General features: G+C 46.9%; 1 protein-coding gene across 5 annotated transcripts; it reads right to left on the reverse strand.

Moving 5' to 3' along the window:
- Positions 1-3803: 3803 nt before the first annotated feature.
- Positions 3804-13214, reverse strand: LOC146763648 (uncharacterized). Of its 5 annotated transcripts, none has more exons than XM_085566526.1 (6): positions 11032-13193; positions 10288-10388; positions 9721-9885; positions 6776-6923; positions 5168-5237; positions 3804-4857 (listed from the first exon to the last, which is right to left on the reverse strand). In XM_085566526.1, exons 2-6 carry the CDS (start codon positions 10310-10312, stop codon positions 4708-4710), a joined length of 558 nt encoding a protein of 185 aa, XP_085422652.1. In that variant the 5' UTR covers positions 10313-10388; positions 11032-13193; the 3' UTR covers positions 3804-4707. The 5 variants fall into 5 exon arrangements, with proteins under 5 accessions (XP_085422652.1, XP_085422653.1, XP_085422651.1 ...); XM_085566527.1 differs by having other exon boundaries at positions 10930-11088; XM_085566525.1 differs by lacking the exon at positions 6776-6923 and having other exon boundaries at positions 11032-13199.
- Between the last annotated feature and the right edge of the window lie 5804 nt (positions 13215-19018).

The raw sequence follows: 19018 nt of genomic DNA on the forward strand, positions 1-19018 counted from the left end.
GTACAAAATGAATCTAACAGAAACAACGAAATAAAACAATCTGAATAGATTACAATAAAAAGATCAATCTAAATATTACTAGTAATGATCCAAAATACCAAATTACAATTCTCGTAATTGAAATAAACACAATGAACAAAAGTAATGGAATAATCCAATAAAACAATCTATAGAAACAAAAAGAATAAAAGAACTCACTATAACTGACCACAAGATTCCAATCACAAGTAAGTCACACATAGAAATAGATTATGTTTCTTATAGCTTGGTGATCAGGATCACAAACTTGAGCACAACTAACAAGAAGGCCCCCAAGCCCTCTGTCCACCTTAGGCCCCCTCGGCCGCCTCCTTCTGCATCAATCAATGCCTGCCTGTCACCACTGCCCCTTCCAGGAGGGCCCAGCCCCGCCACAAAGTGGCTCCTCTGAGCCACCACTGCCTCGCCCCCAAATGGCACCTCGGAGCCCGCAGCACCACTCACTCCAAAATGAAGACTGAACTTTCTACTTATGCCAAAAATTGGAAATTTGTACCAATTAAATGCGTTCAAGTAGTCTTGAACTCAAACATAAAAATTTAGCAACTTATAATTTTTAATGCTTCTACCTTCAAACTAACAGTACACTAAACAGAAATACTCTCTCTCTAACTAAATGCTTTTAAGTTCATTCTCCCTGTCCGGTAAGTGGTCTGGGGACTCTTGGCTACCACCTCTCCCCAGAACCTCACTATACCGGTGCTCCGACCTTCTACACACACACAATGAACTCAGTGGGAAACAGTTAAACAATAACCATTTGTATCCCCAAATAATCAGCACCTAGAAAGCAATTATACCAACAATTAGGTGTACTAGGTAGTCCTGGACTCAAAAGTAAAAACTATGTAACTGAAGTACCATGCCAAAGGAAACAATAAATTCCCTATGGGAGGCAGGTTCTACTCTCCCTGACCCTGGCTCGCCGCGCTGGGACGAGATCCCAGCTCCGTCTCCAGCTCCCGATGAGCTGAACGGCCGCCCCGAGCCGGCCACTCTCACCTCGAGTCACCAGGCCAGGAGGATCCCCCTAACTCCCCTCGCCAGCCGAAACCAGGTGCGTCCACCTGCCCAGCCCACCCCGCGCAGGACCAGGTGCGTTCCCCGCCCCGAGCGCCCGGCCCTGCCGAGAATTGGGGTCCTACCCCCCTCAGCCGGGACTCCGATCCCCCCCACCAAAAAGGAGGACACTCCTCTCAACGGTGGCTCCCTGTCGTCGGTCTCCAGGTAGGAGTATTTACTACCACCGACGCTGAGGTCCTCCTTCCACGTAGGAAGGACCTTTCCAGGCACTGGGTTTCTGGGAACCCACGGGAGTCACCTTTAATGCCTTTGGACGGTCTTCCCAGACCCACCCCTGGGAAGCTCTGGGCACTCAGCCCTCCGTGGCCCTGTTAGGGGTATCCCCTCACTCCGAGGCGTTCCCTGGGTGCTCTTGGGACCGAATCCCTCAATCCAGCCCAGCCCGGTGGTCTTGGGGATGGCTGAGCCCCGAGGGTACCACACTCAGTCCTCTGCCCTCTCGCTTCCTTCCACTATCGCTCCGGGGGTCTGGCCTGCCGGCCCCGTCTCACTCACACACACTCCCTCCATTCAGGCCGTACCCTTCCGTACCCTCCGTCCCCCTCGCACACTCACCCAAGTGCCGCTCACCCAAGTGCTGCGAGGACCTCTCCTGCTGCCTGGAAGGCGATTCTAAGTTGTTGAGGCTTCCAGCCGTTCCTCGGGATCAAGCCAGCAGCCCCTCTGTGCATCCGACCTAGTCCTCAGTAATCCGGGCAGCCGAAATCAGCTGGGTGCACCTCCCAAATCCAAGTCCTACGCCGGACCCGCCTCTGGGTGTGGCTTTCCCGGGCGAGGCCCCAGTTGTTATGGACAGGCTTAAAACTTTGACAAAAAAAGAAGGCCATTTAATTAAAAAAAAGTAAGCCTGTTTGTTGCAGACAGAACAACTGGAAGCCGAAGCTTAGTAACTGTATTCCTAGGAACATTTCCAAGCACACCTGCTCCCATGAAAGACCCGGGCGTCACACCCCCCAGGCCTTTTAAAGTCTCTCTCCTCTCCTGATTGGCCGCTCAGGATCCGTGCTGTGATAGGTCTCTTTTCCTGTTGCTGATTGGCCCATAAGTTGGTGCAGTCTTGGCCAATCATTTTGAGATTCTCGCCTCCTATTGGTTGGCCTCTCCTCCAGTCCTGATCCGAGCTGTGGCCGTGTTCCACGGTGCAATACTTCTGGAAGCTTCTCTGCCCCCCTCCACAAAGATTGGCATCTCCTCCCTGGGTCCAGTCCCCTTTTAGCTATACACAGCAGTATTGAGTTTTAATACAACTAATCACCTTGCTTTGCGCCCACAACACCCAACCCTGCACCTCGCCCTGTTAACACAGATCCAATTATAACTTGTTACTTGTATCAACAACATCCCTTTTATACATACCTTGTTAACAACATTCCCCAAAAGTTTAAACTTTATTTTTTTTGTTCATAACACCAGGGACAGCACCTTTCTCCTTAGGCCCTGCTCTGCTCTGGAAGGTGAACAGAGCAGAAGGAGCAGAATCAGTATTCACTTTTCCTTCTAGCCACTCTGCCACGGGACCTGTGTTCAGAAGGAAGGGCTGTGGCTCCTGAGAGCAGCAGGGAACCCATCTCAGCCCTGCCAGGTTCAGGGCTGCTCCTCCGCCCCTGGTCCCGTTGGGTGCTCTGGGCTGTGGGGAGAATGGTGGGAATTGATCCAGGGCTCTGGAGAGCACAAGGATATGTTCAGCTCCTGCTCTGCATGAGGAAGCTCATTTCTTACAAAAGTTTCTCTGTTATTACAATTCATCCTTTTGGGTATTTGACAACATGCTGGGTGTTGAAGAATGGGTAGGGATGACTTTTCCATTTTTTGAAAAATCCAAAAGGAGATTTAATACTTTATATAAAAATGCAAAGACACTAAAGCAATTCCAAATATACATTTAATAGACGAATATTTAAGCACCTTGTATTTATCTGAAAGCACCGATTATGAGAAATGAACAATGCAAATATGCTGTCTTTCTGGTCTGGCCTTCAAAGCTCAAAAAGCCCCACTTCTCCTATGCCTACAGACCAATGATGAAATGAGCTGAAAATGTGCTTTTCCTTATGCTGACAGCTATGCACCACAACTGAAACCAATGCTTTAACTCTTCAGTTACTTTTTGCTAATCAGTGCTTCCCTAGATCAATACTTTCTAAAAAATTATATATATATATATATATACACACAGAGAATGCTTTAATTCCTAACCCTATACCAACATTTTTAAAGAAAATTGCCTCAGCCGATAGTGTTGAACCATACTAACATCTGTTTAAACCTATTATAATATCAGCTGAGTGCCATTTCATTACTTAAATTTACTTGACCATAAATCATTTCCTTAAGTGCTCCTTTTAATGAGAATACGTGGCATTGCATGTCACCTAGGAATATAGCTTTTAGAAAGACATTTAGATAATTTAGTAAGACATTTCTACGTACTGTCATTGCATCCACCAAGTAGCTAAAAGTCTACCAAAAAATGAGAAACAAAAAACATCGGTCTAAAATTTATGGCCATCTTGTAATTAAATAATTTTATTTGTGTCTGTTGAAAAATTACCTTTGAGTTTAATTTTGACAACTCAAGTAGTCTTCTTGACAACTCAAGTAGTCTTCATTAAAAACAAAAATCAAAAAGTCACTTTATCAGGCTAATACTAATGTTTCCATTTTTTTTATTAAGACCAAGCCACATAAAAATTAGAGGGTACATTGAACCTTGTCTATTACTACCTCTACCTAAATATGGCAATATTAGGACATCTTGAAATATGACTGAGGAAGCAGATAAATAATACGATAAAGACAAAAATGAAAAACCAAAACTAAGGATTCATGTCCACACAGACAACCAACTTTTAACACACAGAGGACCTCAGTTCAGTTTGGTCATCTGAGTTTTCTGTTTCATGGCACAATGAATTTACTCTCCCACTGTTTACCTGAGATCTGCCTGTGCCTCTTTATTACTTGTGTATAACAGAAGTAATTGTCTTTCCTCTCTTATGTCCACTTTTTAAATCTCTGGACAGTTGCATTTCTCTTCAGTGTAACATAGGATTATACTGCTGTGATTGAAGGAAGCTACAACACAGTTGTACTGCCAACAGCTCAAAGGTGGTAACCAACTGCAGACATTCAAAAACACATTCCTTCAGAAGCCTCCAGATTCTAATTCTAATGAAACCTTACAGCACTAAATGCAGCAGTTTGTTAATATACCAGTCATTGTCAAAGAACATTGCTTTCTTTGGCTGCGTGCACAACCTGCTACTCTTTCCATCTTCTGAGCAATGAAGTCATAACATTTTCACCACAGCATCCACCAGAGTCTGGCCTGAGAAATTGAATCCCTCTCACCCCAAGCAGGCTGTGCTTCTTTTTCCCTGTACAACACACACCGGCCACAAGAACTACAATCAGTACAGTCCAGCACAGAAGAGCAGACAGGCTATATTTAAATCAATCAAAACTTTATTTATAATTGAATTCAGCAGAAATGAAAGTTTATACAGGAAGAACTATATACATAAAGAAACAAGTCTCTACACTGTCTATTGGCCAAGATCCATCTCAGTCTGTCCTCAGAAGCACTCATAAATAAATGGGAAAATATACTGCTGCATTGAGTTTCACCTCGCAGGTTGGGCATATGTGAGCAACCCCAAGGGCAATAGGGAGGCATCTGCTGCAGAAGACATGGCCACATAGGGTTGCCACAAGCTGTCGTCCGTGCTGCACAATCTGGAGGAAAGAAAACCACAACATGTATTGGGAGGAAAGAATTTGATTTTGCTGCTCAACTGGCACCAGGCTCTATTTAGAGCACCTAGAATTAGGATTATGAGGGACCCACACATCTGCCAGTGCCATCTTGGCAAGGGCTTCTGCCTCTACATTCACCAAGAAGTGACTTGTGGAGCTTCACAGCAAGGGCTGTGCTTCCAGCCAGCTGCCCACAGCATCCCACATCATCCAAGTGACTTGTGCAGCTCCCCCATTCTGGCTTTCACCTCCCACAAAGCAGAAAGGACAACAACAGGTGGATCCTTACCTCTGAGTAAAATTCCATGCAAAGCGGACACCTGATAACAACTCCTTGCTCAGCACTAGAGGAAACAGAACTAGAAAGAACACGCAGCTGTTAATATAACCACGCTTCAGTGGTTATTGATATATAAAATCTCACATATTCATACAACTGCGCTGACTAGCCATGACACATTTCCTTTGAAGAACCCTGCTGTCTTTAAGACTCTGTTTGCTGTGCATTTAATGAGGATTTGGGGTTTCCCCTGCCCTGAGGGAAAGGGTGTCCTGGCTTTCCCTAGGAGAAAGGTGCAGTCAGTCACCCTGCTCTGGGCTTTGAAGTAGCAGCAGTCTCTAGCACAGGCCAGTTTGTGTATGGCAACTTTGACTTCCAGCAGGTCATCAGTAACAGCTTTGTAACTACAGCATCAGCTGTCCTCTGGGAATTATTCACCCCAGAATATTCATTCCAGGACCCAATTTTAAACTGCAGAGTAACACAGTTCTGGCAAGATCTAGCCCTGGGAAGGAGCCTTTGGTCAATTTTAAATGCTGCAGCACTGAGCTATTTCAGCCTTAACTAAACAGAGCAGCTACATTCAGTAACTGAGAAGCTTGAGACTGGAGGGAAAAAGTATTCCTGTTTTATATTAACCAGGGGTTGGGATTTCGTCACCTACAGACTTAACAACCAAAACTTAAGCATCTACAAATTCATTGGTAAAATGCATTATGGTTTAGAATCGTAGAAGCCCTTTAGGTGGCATAGTTAAGGCCTGACACCTAAAAGTTCCATACTCAGGTAGTCTCCTACATTGCCTTTCCAAAAGGCTCAAAGCACACCAGCTTTATTAAAACCTGTGTCTTTCCCCCACCCCAAAAAGACACTTTGAAAACCTTATATCATAATTCTAATGTTCTTTGTTGTCCCTAGTGACAAAGACACTTGGTTAAAATTAATCAGTCTGATGAACTGTGTCTTTCTTATCCTGATGGAGTGCTCCTACAGCAGGACTTTCCTGTTCCTCTGCAGAATGGGAATTTTACTGCACAGGCACCCAACTTGAACTGCAAGATTTCCATCACAGAAGCAAGCAAATCAGGGCTTGTGACATCCAGCACTGGCCATAAAAGCAGGACCTCCACAACTGCCTGTGTGCAAGTCTACCTTGGGAAGAAGGGATCCAGCTCCAGGAGAAAGGCAACCACCTAGCACCTTTCCAGCAGGGAATTTTTGTTGGAATTCGCCCAGCTGCTGCCTGCTGGCCCCGTGATGCCGAGCCCCAGTAATTACAATGGAAGCATTTCCATACCGAACATCACTACTACAGCTTGTCAGAAAAAGCAAATGCAATACTGAGCTATGGCCTGTGACAAATCCCCATTCCTTGCCATACTCCCACACTCTTCTCTAAGGCTCTACGCAAAGATGTACATCTGCTTTGGGCTGCTTTTTTCTCCCAAAATTCAAATGGTATCATGTGATCATCCTGCAACATGGGAGAAGGAGGGAAATAAGTAGAGTAGGGAAGGCATCAAAGATAAATCAGGCATAGCAGTATTACTAAGTCCTGCACAGAAAAGACAGAAAGGCACAGAATTCTGTGTGTGGTGGGGCATGAGGCATACATACTCTGAACTTTGAGAGTCCTCCTCCTCTGCTCCCTGTTCTGCAGGGCCTGAGTCAGCCACAGGTGCATCATCAGCTCCTGTTCCATTACCAGAGCCATCCACCTGTTCCTGGCTGCTCAGTGTAACATTTCTCCTTTCCTCTCCATGCACTGTAATTTAATTTTCAGAAGTTAGATCTATTATTCTCTCTCTCCCCAGAGCTACCTTTGAAACAAATGATATAAGTAGTCAGCAATGGTTCCTATTTTAAATGGACACTATTCAGCTAGGTTAAAAACAATTTCAAAAACTTTCCCAAATACTAGGACTGGACCCTTCCATACATTGTGACTACTCTGCTACAAAACAACATAAAATATTTGCTCTGTTCAGCCTCCACACAGCTAAAAAAGATGACCCAAGAGATTCTCAAGGAAAGTCCCTGGATACTATAAAATTACTCGGAGCAGTATCCCCTTTAAAAATTGCCATCATCATCCTCCTGAATTAAGATAATTTGAAAATGGAGTTATATGTTATGCAAAATGTAGACTATGTGAAAGATTTCTTAAGGAAGGATGCACTTTGTATTGCTATATTTGATCATTCTATACTTTCAAACCAAATCACCTGGAAGGGAGATTTATTCCATTAAATAGACAGCAACTAACAAACATGCTTCTAAGTGGGGAAGAAAAACAAATTCCTTCTTGGTAGAATTGCCTTGTAAAGGTTCCGGGATTGACATGCTTGAAGGATCTCAGATTTGGGGAAGGGTTAACAAAGCTTGGGGAGAATGATGCCCACTGAGAGTGGACACAAAAAATGCAGAATTGAGGAGCCAAAAGAACATCTGGCATAACTCCCAAGACCAGGAAGAGACTAAGAAACCCAGCACTCCTGAAAGCAGCTCTGACTGGTAGACAATAATTCCTGCAGGGGGAGATTGCAACCCACAACTCATGGAGCAGCAACTCAAGAAACTCCCCAGCCCAAAAGAAGAGGGAAACTGAGCAATGGACCAAGTGGACTAATTAAAGTGAGAAATAAGCAATCATTACCCAAAAGAAGACAGAATACGAGCTAAGGAGATAACCATGTCACTTGTAATGCTAATTTCTTTGTTTGATAAAATCTATAAATAACAGAAATTATTTTGAGAGTGCGTGTGTCCGATTTGTGAAATACCACTGAGCACCCAGACTGGTGAAACACTGAAATAAATAACCAATGTCTCTCTCAAGTGTAGGATTATTTACCTGTCACACCCCAGTAACAAATCAAATTTTTGTGGACAACATATTGACCAAGTCACAGGGAGAGCCATTTTTAAAGGGCCTGCTCTGTAACAGCAAAAGGGTCAAGAAATGTTTTTTAACTCTCAGAAACCGCAGGCAGAGATGACCTCTGCAACTCCAGGGTCCATGTAACACTAATCAATCACTAATCAATCAAAACTGCAGAAAGTGTTACCAAATTAAAGTTCCTTCTGCGTAAGTATTCTGCTACTTTTATTGCAGGCATTTCCCACTGTGACTGACAGAGGCCACCACACACACATTGCATCCGTTCTCTAAGACACTGGCCAGAGGCTTTAGCCCTGCCCCTTGCTTTTTGCTAAAAGCAGTTTCAATCCCTGCTGCTTGACTTTTTTGGGAAAGTACAACAAAACTAATGATCACATTTTAGATAAAAGTCCATTACCTACTGGAAAACATCAACTCACCTTCAAGAAGCTTGCATTGGTGCACATGGGAAGGGAGAGAAAAGAAGATACAATTAGATTTGGTGAGCCCCCTGGTGCTGCACGCAAACCCCAGCTCAGAAAGCAGTTACAGCAGAAGAGGGGAGCAAGGGTAGGGTATCACCCTCTCAGTTTGCCTAAGAGCATTCAAAGCAGTAGCACAAAGAGCTGCTGCCCTGAAAAGCAAAGAAGTGGGTGCTGCTGATTGTGCTCTCATTGCTGCAACAGGGTACAGGGGCAGCTTAGGAACCCCCTAAACACCCTTCTCCCCTGTTCCTGTTCCCTATTTGGATTTGACCTGGCGCTGTTTATTTTCCTCATTCTCCCAAAACTGGCAAATTCTGCTATGATAACCTTAACACTTCACGTTAGATGAACAGCTACTGAAGAAAAGAAGCCACAACAGAAATCTGGAAGTAAAGAATTCCAGTTTGCTGTTCTATTGGCACCAGGCAAAGTGGACTTGGACTATGTGCAGTCTTTCAGGCAATGCTATAAAACTATAAGGAGCACACAGAGCTGCCAGTGCCATCCTGGCAAGGGCTTCTCCCTCTATGGACACCACCAAGAAAGGACTTGGAGGGATGGGCAAGTTGGAGCTTCCCAGCAAGGGCTGTGCTTCCAGCCAGCTGCATGTGGCATCCCACCGAGGACAACTGAGGAGACAGAGTGGCAGCTGAGACAGAGACAGAGCTCCCACTCTGTCTCCTCCCCTCCCACAAAGCAGAAAGGACAAGAACATGTGATAAGATCATCATGCTTACATCTGTAATGTCATCCTGCCATGTCAGAGGACTCTCAAAATGATCTGGCCATTCATCAGAGTTAATAGAACTAGAAGAATATGCAGCTGTCCATTTCACAGTGCAAAGAGAGCTACCAAGACATAAAATTGCAAAAACAGAAATAACCACTCATTCTCATTTAGCAACATCCCAGCCCAGAAACACACCAGTGCAAGAGCTTTTATGTACTGCAAGCATTACAGTGTATTGCAATCCATCATTTAAGAAACATTCAATAATGCCTTCCTGAATGGAGAAGAAAGGTTTCTCTGGGATTTTGCTCTGTTGTTGGGGGTTTTTTCCCATTAGTTCCCTTCCACACAGGTCACTATGTTTCAAATCAGATTCCAACACACAGAATCAAGCAGTTTGGCAAAAAAATCTGTCTACTGAATATCAGAAATTACACTTTGGAGAGACACTTCATCAGTCACATACTCATCGTTATCTCTTGGCTCCTCTTCTTGGTTACTCGCCCATAGCTCCGCTGAATTCTCTGTGTCACTGGAGCCATGTGGCTGCTGCTGGCTCTGCTCCTTGTCCTGCACCTGTGAGTTGACACCCTCCCGCTTTGCAGGACTAGCAAGACCTGCTGGCCATGCACTAGAGGGAACCAGAGAGAACATGCAGCCATTGAACGTGAAGCCAATAATCTCACTGCAGACAGAGTTACCAGCATGTAATACCTACTCTGATTAAACAAAATCCCAGCCCAGCACCACAACTGTTCCCCAAGCCGCTATGTGCTGCAAGCATTTCAACATCTATCAAGCCACACTGTAACAAATATTCAGCCATGACATCACGAAAAGAAAAGAAAGGTTTCAGCTGGATCTTGCTATGTGGTTTTTTGGATTCTTTTGCTTACTTCTCTGCCAGACAGGTCACTACATTCCAGGCCTGAAGTTTCTGCACAGACTTCAGCAGAACCCAGAAGCCTGGAAAAACCTGTTCCCACTATATATCAGAAATTAGATTTTAGAGAGATATTTTACTCTCACATACCCACTATCTCCTGGTTCCTCTTCATCACTACTTGCCAGTGGCTCGGATGAATTCTCTGATGCTCTGGAAAGATGTGGCTGCTGCTGGCTCTGCTGCATGTCCTGAAATGGGGTAGAAATGGAACCACCACTTAGGAACCACCTGAACACTGTACTTCCTGTGCCCCTATTTCAGTTCCCTAATTGGATTTGGGGTGGAGCTGTGTCTCTCTTTTTCCCCCAGACTGGCAATTTCAGCTGTGATAGCCTGAACACTACTTATTATATGAACAGCTACTGAAGAGGAAAAAACCCAGTACCCAACCCTGCTCTTGCATTTGGTGCATGTGGAGCTGGGTCATGCAAATTCTGCTGTAAAATTTGAGGCCTTTTCTTTGCAAAGGTTCAGGAACAACCCTGTCAGGATATAACTCCTGTGCTATGTTTGCTGCATGTTTCTGTTTTGCACAGCAGCAGTGGCAACCCAAATTTGAGCAGATACACTGCACTGTGGGCTGGATCCAAGCATATTCTTACCAAATATTAAGGGAAAATGAAAAAATACCAAATGTGACCCTTTTAAAGACTTCTTGGAATAAGAAACCAGATCATTGTGTACCCCAGTCAGCCCCACTTGCATTTTACACCTCAATGACAGAGGTACCTGAAACTGATGTTGCAGGTAAAACACTTCTTCCTTGGGAAGTCAAAAATCTCCTGTGCTTTCCTTTAAATCACAGAAGCAACAACCTTTTAGGTTGCTCACCTGCTCTCTGCAAGCAGTTCTCAGGCATGCTGATATGTTCATGAGTGTGTTTGTGGTTGACTGGGAATTGCTGACTAAACTGTGGCAAATCAGAGCCATCATTCAACCTTTGAGGCCAGGGTACTCAGTAAGATTTCAGAAGACAGACAAGAAAACTAATTTGAATGCAAGATGGAGAGGAGTGTGCCAGTCATCACTTACCACAGGAGACTCATCATCACTGATAGTGATGACTTCAGGCTCAGAAGAGGCACCTGTGAGATCTATGACTTCTACACCAGCTGAAAAGAGAGAACATTAGAACCATGGTCAGAGATTGCAGAGGAATGCAATGGGTTACCACTGTAGAACAGGCTGTGGCTGGATTCACCGTGCCCTCAAGTTCAGGAATGTGTCCAACATTTCACTCAAGCTTTGCCCTCAACAGTGCACAGGGAGCAGGGCAGACCCTGTGCAAAACAAGCTGAAGGGCAGCTGAGCTCCTCACAGGTTCTGTTGGATGACAACAGATTACAGGAGGTTCACACCAACAGATGATTCATTTCACACAGGGGAGTGTTTAGCACACAGGAAAAAAACCAAACAAACAAACCACAGCAATTACTAATTTTATGGCACCATGCTGTAGATTGGTTCCTTGAAGGATGGGGCAGAGCTAATGACAGGTTTTCCTCATCTCCGTCAAGCTTGGGAGATCTCAAACTCAGCTTGCCACCCTCCACTGTGGCAGCTGCAGTGACTGCCAGCTCATCAGAACACACGTTCAGGTGTTTGAGCAGCACTTGAGGACCTTTCCTACACAGCTCATCTCCCACTTGCAGCCACTAAGAGCAGCAATAACAAGCAGCAGCAATAATGATCTCAGTCACAAACCAAAACCGTTGTCAGAAGGCTTGCTGTTTAGGGAAGCCATACCAGGAGCTTCCTCAATCCCAAGGTTTCCCTTCCTCCCCAGTAAAGGGCCTAGAAACTGGCAAAAGCACATGGCCAGATGGTCTTCAACCCTCCAGAAGCCGCTTCTGTTCTTACCAGGCTCAAAAGCACTTTCCTCAAGGTCTGTTGGCTCCGTCTGCAAAGTTCCACCTGCGCTGGAGGGCAGCAGCCTGCTCCGTTTCCAAGCTGGTCCGGAATCAACTGCTCCTCCAGGGCGCTTTCGCTGATGCTGACAGGGAACAAAGCCTCAGCATTTTCTCTGCCACTAATAGTAACATGGCCCTTGGGTTTTGCAACACCAATGACAGCACACAAGGATACAGAAAGCACTCCTGCAAAGGCTGGAATACACACCAAATGCTGCTGTGGGCCATTCCCACCCGAGCACATCACATCTGGGAAAAGACAGCACCCCTGATCTCTGACAAGCCGCCTCCCCGAGAAAGAGCCTGTCCCAATGGCTGAAAATGAGGAGACCAGCTCCCAATTCCAGCAGGTTGCTGCTCACACCGTAAGCATTTCTGCACTACTGCTAACAAGCACAGACATTCAAAACCTTCCCAATTCCAGAACATCAAGTTACATGAAGTTTTCAAAGGTTTCTGTTCCTCTGCATTTGCTACAAACTCTTGAAATGCTTTCTAGACGTACCCTGGAAAACGTTTCAAGAATCAGATTTGCATTGAGTTGCAAAGTACTTACTGAGCTCATGGTGTTTCGTGATCAAAAACAACCACCAAAATAAGTGGGACAAACTGCAAAAAAGGAATGTCAGGGATGTGATCAATCCCTTTGGTTCCTTTAGGCAGCCCACTGCAGGTTTTTTGGCGTGACAGAAAACTGCTCTTCCAAACCTATCAGAAAAGTAGAGGTGAGATTATCCATTTGGATTGCCAGTTTTCTTGAACACTCCCATGCCTTAAGACTCCCATTCCCAAGTCTCTAGTTCCTGTCCAAAGCAAGAGGCGAAGTCCATGACTCCGGTACTTGAGCCCACCCGCAGCCCATCCTGCAGCCCAGCCCAGCCCCTCAGCATCAGAAGCCTTTCCAGGAATCTTCTGCACTCACCTGTACGATCAGTCCAGAGTTTGGCTGGCAAATGTCAGCAAATTGCTCTCTATTCCCTTGTGGGATGGAGAAGACGGATGCTCTGCGTCTGCTGCGCAGCAGAGAATCCCTCAACTGGCTCAACAGACTCCGTGCCAACAGAACCTTGGAACCAGGAGTGCCCCTGGCAACCGGTGGCAACATTCCATGCCCAGGTAACTGATGGCCGCAGTGCTCACCCATGGAGCTCCAGAAGGCCATGGAGGCAGCTCAGCCATCGCCTGCTGCTGCTGCCTCCCCCCAGGTCGGGGCGCTCAGGGCCCTGCCCAGCCCGGCCTGGAGCGGTCCATGGACAGGGCAGCCACAGCTTCTCTGGGCAGCCCGTTCCAATGTCTCACTGCCCCTCAGCTCTCCCGAACACCCAATCCCAATCTCCCCTTCTCGTCTAAAACCCTTCCCCTTCGCCATGGCTCTCTGCCCCCTCTGGGCACCGCAAGGCCGCGGTGAGGCCTCCCCGCTCCCTGCTCCTCCCCAGGCTGGACAGCCCCGGCTCTCCCAGCCTGGCCAGGGGACAGGTGCTCCAGGCCCCCACACATCCCCACGGCTCCTCCGGCCCTGCTCCACAGGCACATCCTGCTGGGCTGGGCACAGCTGGGCACAGCTGGGCACAGCTCCACACGTGGGGCAGGGCAGGGGCAGAGCAGGGGCAGAGCTGCACTTCCCGCACCCTCAGCCTGAGCAACCCGAGCATCACTGGAGCCTTTCTGTGGCTAAAGAAACCCCACCACACCACACCTCCCCAAGTCAGAAAGAAGTTTAAACCCTTCCTTAACCCTCCTCCTCCTGGTTTATTAGTCTGCTGCTGTTTTAACTCTTATCCGAATGTTTGAACTTTAACCCTAGTAAACAGCCATTAAAACAAAATCGAAGTTTGTTGTTTTTTTTTTTTCCAGACTGTTGAAAGTCTAACAATTCAGTACATTATTTCAAGTCTCTGAAGTCTTGACATTTTCAGGGGTCCTATGCTACTCTACCAGAGTTTCCCAAAAGGGCTGAGGAGTTTTCTTTGCTCCCGGTGTTATGGACAGGCTTACAACGAAAACTTCAAAGTAGCAAAAAAAAAGGAGGCCAGTTACTTAAAAACAAGCAAGCCTGTTTATTACAGACAGAACAACTGGAAGCCAAAGCCTGCAGCTAGTCCAGAGACTGTTTCAACTACTTAGTAACTGTATACCTAGGAGCATTTCCAAGCACACCTGCTCCCATGAAAGACCCGGGCGTCACACCCCCCAGGCCTTTTAAAGTCTCTCTCCTCTCCTGATTGGCCGCTCAGGATCCGTGCTGTGATAGGTCTCTTTTCCTGTTGCTGATTGGCCCATAAGTTGGTGCAGTCTTGGCCAATCATTTTGAGATTCTCGCCTCCTATTGGTTGGCCTCTCCTCCAGTCCTGATCCGAGCTGTGGCCGTGTTCCACGGTGCAATACTTCTGGAAGCTTCTCTGCCCCCCTCCACAAAGATTGGCATCTCCTCCCTGGGTCCAGTCCCCTTTTAGCTATACACAGCAGTATTGAGTTTTAATACAACTAATCACCTTGCTTTGCGCCCACAACACCCAACCCTGCACCTCGCCCTGTTAACTACAGATCTTGTTACTTGTATCAGCAACATCCCTTTCATAAATACATTGTTAACAACATTCCCCAAAAGTTTAAATTTTATTATTTTGTTCATAACAATCCCCCCTCTAATTCTTTGATCGGGCTTTAGCCTGCATCAACCTTAACTCATCAAAGTGAACTTTCATAGTTTTGGTAAAACTCTTAACTTCTGGTATTTCTCATACATCTCTTTTGCACTTTCTATTCCTTTTCCTTCTTGGTTTTCTTTCATCATCTGTGAGAACCCCGGCCTTATTCTGGGGTCCCATGTGGTGGTGAAATTCCTCCTCCAACCCATGCTTCCAAAGAAAACCTGCGCAGGCTCTTGCTCTTTGGACTCAAGGCAGTTTATTGTTAGTTATCTAAAAGATTGTCTTCTCGGGCTGCGGCTGCTTGATCAGCAGCCCAGGCAGAGGCACACACACACACTGACATCCTCTCTATCTACTGTCTTCTTCTTCTCTCTCCCCACCCAGGGCTGCTGCTATCTTTTATATTATATATTACGTATTACGTGTTTATAGTTTTCCCCCAATACCTAATACCTATATTGCAAAGTGCTTTTTTACTCTAAACCAATCTGTGAGTACCAACATCACCAAGAACATGGAGGTAAGGAAGAAGAAGGAGGAAGGACAGGATCAGCTCACTTTCCTCCATCTTAGAACTTCTGACCCCCATGTACAAAGTAAAAACCCCCCTGTACAGGTGCTAAAACCCCCCTGTACAATACTAAAAAAATTTCCCCTCTACTTTGTAACTACTTTTACTATACAATCTAGCCCTTTGTGACTGCTTGTTCCACCTCCAAAGTTGGTAACTCATTCCATGGCTCAAACTCGAAATCACAGCTGTTTCCAGCTGCCTTCTGGGGTCTAGAATACTTCTGACCAAAGCCTGGAACCTCTAAAAATGTCTGAGAGACATTTTGAGTTCCAACAATCATCATAATTTTTCCATCATTTTTTAGATTCCTCTGCTTGTGTAGCCTCTGACTGTTGCCGTGTGTCATGTTTGCAGAGGATGTGAGGGGCCTTCGTGGTGAGCTGCTGGCTGTAAGATCTTTCAGCAATCAGCAGTGTGAGGCCACGGCTCAACAGCTGCGCTGGGCAGAAGAGCAGTGCAGCAAGGCTCTGGGACCCTGGCAAGCTGCAGAGGGAGTGGAGAAAAGGAAGATGGTGCAAAAACTGGTAAGAAACAATACATGGCTGAAGTTTTCAGATGAGTTTGGGGGGCTGGCTTAGCAGAAGAGCAGCCTGAGTATGGGACATGGTCACAGGTATCTGCTGTAGGCTACACGTTGCTGAGCCAGGCAGCAGAGAGGGTCAAGAGCTCACACTTGAAGGCCTGTGAAGAGCCAGAGGACAGTGCTGGGACAGTATATGCAGCCACAGGTTCAGCATGGGCAGAAGCCAAGTTCCCCAGGAGGCTGGGTGTTCACCACCCAAAGCATGGCAGTGAAGGGGCAGCATCGTCCCCACAGCCTCGTGCCATGCAGCAGACTGCTGCTAACATTGCTGCCAAATGCAGTCCCAGCAACTGGGTTCCTTGCTTTCTGTCCTCCCACGGTGGACACAGGTCTTCCCTTGGAGACTGAAGCAGTTGCAACAGGCCCCGTGGTGCTGGCACTTCAGCTGGTGGCCTGTCTTGTGACTGGGTCATTGAGGTGCTGGCCCCGTCCTCGTCCTGCAGTCCATCTGCAGCTTTTCCTTGATCAAAGGGCAGGGGAATTTGAGAACAGAGCCTCTGAGAACAGACAGAAATCCTGAAGAGAGGGGGGCCAGAAAACAGGCAGCCATCAGAGCAGGGAAGGAAGGTGACCTCTCCTTTCCTTACACATGCTGGCCCTTCTCCTACGTGCTGGAGGGCACAAAGCCACTACTGTGCACTCTTCAGGTGTGGGGCTTGTTGGAGGGGTGAAGCTTCTATTTTTTTTCTTTGGGGAGCATTGATGGGACTTGATCTGGATGTGTCTCTTCCCCTAATCAGGAGAGACAGCTGGAACAACAGAGTTGGGAGGCACAGGAGCAGCTGGAGGAATGGGCAAACTTCATGGCAGAGGTACAGAGGGGACAGGAGAAAAGGCTGCTGGAGATGAAGCAGTAAATAGCCATCATGCAACCTGGATGAGAAAAGATAAGAGCCAGAGCGAGTCAAGAGGCACAGAGTGTGAAAAGAGTTTGTGAGTTGTTTTGGACTCCTCTGGCTCCTTATGGGCACTGCTTCTCTGGATATTGTCTGTCTGCATTGTCTCTTATCTGGCCCTTGGTAAATACAGGAAGGAGAACAAACTGCTTTTCGAAAGCATGAGCACATCAATCTTGGTTGCCACACAAGTGCTGTGTGGGACATTTAAAGCCGTCTTCTCTTTGTTTCTGTGCAGCAACAGTGCACGAAGACTGCTCTACTTGATGAGATGTGCCAGCTGCTGGGAGATCTAAGCAAAGGCCAGCAGCAGCTACAGCAGCTGAGGCAGGAGCTGAATAAGGAGCGGGAGAATGGAAAGGTGAGCCTGACTAGCCAGGGAGCAGAGCTTGGAGGGGCAGTGATGGGATTGTGAACTGGAGATGTGAGGAAAGGGGAGGCAAGGACCATTGTAGGCCCTGGAAGCACAGAGCCTGGCAGGCTCCAGCACTGAGCAACAGGAAGAATAGCTAGGATGGAAGGGTTAGAGCTGGGTAGAGAAGCAGAAGGAAGTGGCTGAACACAAATGCTTTTGAGACTGCAACAGCAGAAACCTGAGCGAGATTGCAGATGCCAGTAAGATTCCTCTTGATAGAATACCAAGGACAAGCTGCAGGCAGTGTTGCGGGAAGCTTGGAGCAAGATGAAGGCAATGGAGAAGAGGCACAATGAAGAAATGGAAAGGATGCACAAGGTCCTGCTGCAGTACAGGCTGTCTGAAGGAAAGCAGGTGAGTGGAAGAGGAGGAAGCACTGCAGTCATGCAACAAGTGGTCTCTGCCCTTGCTGCCTTTCCCCTGCAGAGCTGCAGGTGCATGGGGCCAATGTCTCTGACCACCATGCTCTGTGGTCTCCATGGCAGCTGCTCAGAAGGACACTTGCTGGCTTGCTTAATCTCAGCTGCTGCCCTGGGCAGCAGGGCTAGTGCTTGGGCCCAGCAATCCTGGAATGTATTTCTACTGGCCTCTTAGTGCTCCCTTTGTTTTCTGAGGGGTTTGTTCAGGCGAGCATGGTGACCCATGCAGATTCTGAACAAGTTGTCCCTGTCCATGGTGAATGCAATCCTCAGAACAGGGTGAAGGGTAAAGTTGCCCTTTCCCTTTCACAGTCTCTACTACGGCTGACTGTGACAAGCTGCAGTCACTGACTGCTTGTTTGGGTTTGACTGGAGGGGGAAGAGTTGACAGCTCCGCTTGCAGCCAAACACCAGCGCTGCTCCTAAGGGCTTGCCTTTGAAATGCTCTGTCTGGTGCATCTCTGCCAGGCACCTTTCTGACACAAACAAATTTCTTGTCTCAGATGGGTGCAGGATATGCCATCAAAGCTGTTGCTGCAGCAGCATCCTCCGAAGAATCCTCCTCTCTGCAGCCTGAAAACCCGAGCATGAGCAATTTTCCCCGCTCAAGCCAGGAGAGAAGCAGTTCCTGAAGCTGCTGAGTATGTCCTGTGCATTCTTTGTCCAATCCAGCAGTGTATTCTAGTGTGTGTGCCTCAGCAAGGGCTCTAGCACATGTTCCTCCTTGCTTTGGTGCTGGGAGAGGAATTTTGGACTCCCTACAGAAGCCACTGTGGTGCTTGGATGCAGGCAGAGATTGCCTGGGGAGTTCCTTTTGCCTTTGAGGGCAGCTGGGCATGGGTGGGCTTTGCCTGAGCTTCCCTCTACAGTGAAGACAAAAGCAGGGATTGTTTTGGGAGAAGCAGAAGGCTGCCACCTAGCAAATGACTTGGAGAAGGTGTGTGCACTAGTCTGGCCAAACTGAGCAGAGCAGTTGGTTTGTTAGATTCCCTTTAGACTCCTGACTTGTCACCAGTCATTGGAGACAAAATACTGAGTGAATTGATCCTGGTTTTCCTGATCTTAGTCTTTTCTTTTCTGGGCTGTATAGCTCAGTGAACCACAAACTCCACCTCTGCTGCTGACAGTTGCAAGCAGCAAATAGGCAAAGATCCAAAGTGCAGGTTCTGTGGAATTCTTTTCATTCTAAACCTCTTCAGAATGTGCCACAGGAAGAAGCAAACAGGTCCCAGTCTCACAGGTACTAGGAGAAGGCCGCAGGTCAACAACAGGAGTTCAGCCAATGGCTACAGGAAGAGGAGGAATTGGCAAGGCAGGTGAGTGCTGGAGATGATGGAGGCCTGCCAAGCTGCCTGCTCTTGTCTTGTCCT

Source organism: Lonchura striata, chromosome Z (assembly GCF_050655825.1).
Source record: "Lonchura striata isolate lonStrDom1 chromosome Z, ASM5065582v1, whole genome shotgun sequence".
NCBI classification, from domain to species: domain Eukaryota; kingdom Metazoa; phylum Chordata; class Aves; order Passeriformes; family Estrildidae; genus Lonchura; species Lonchura striata.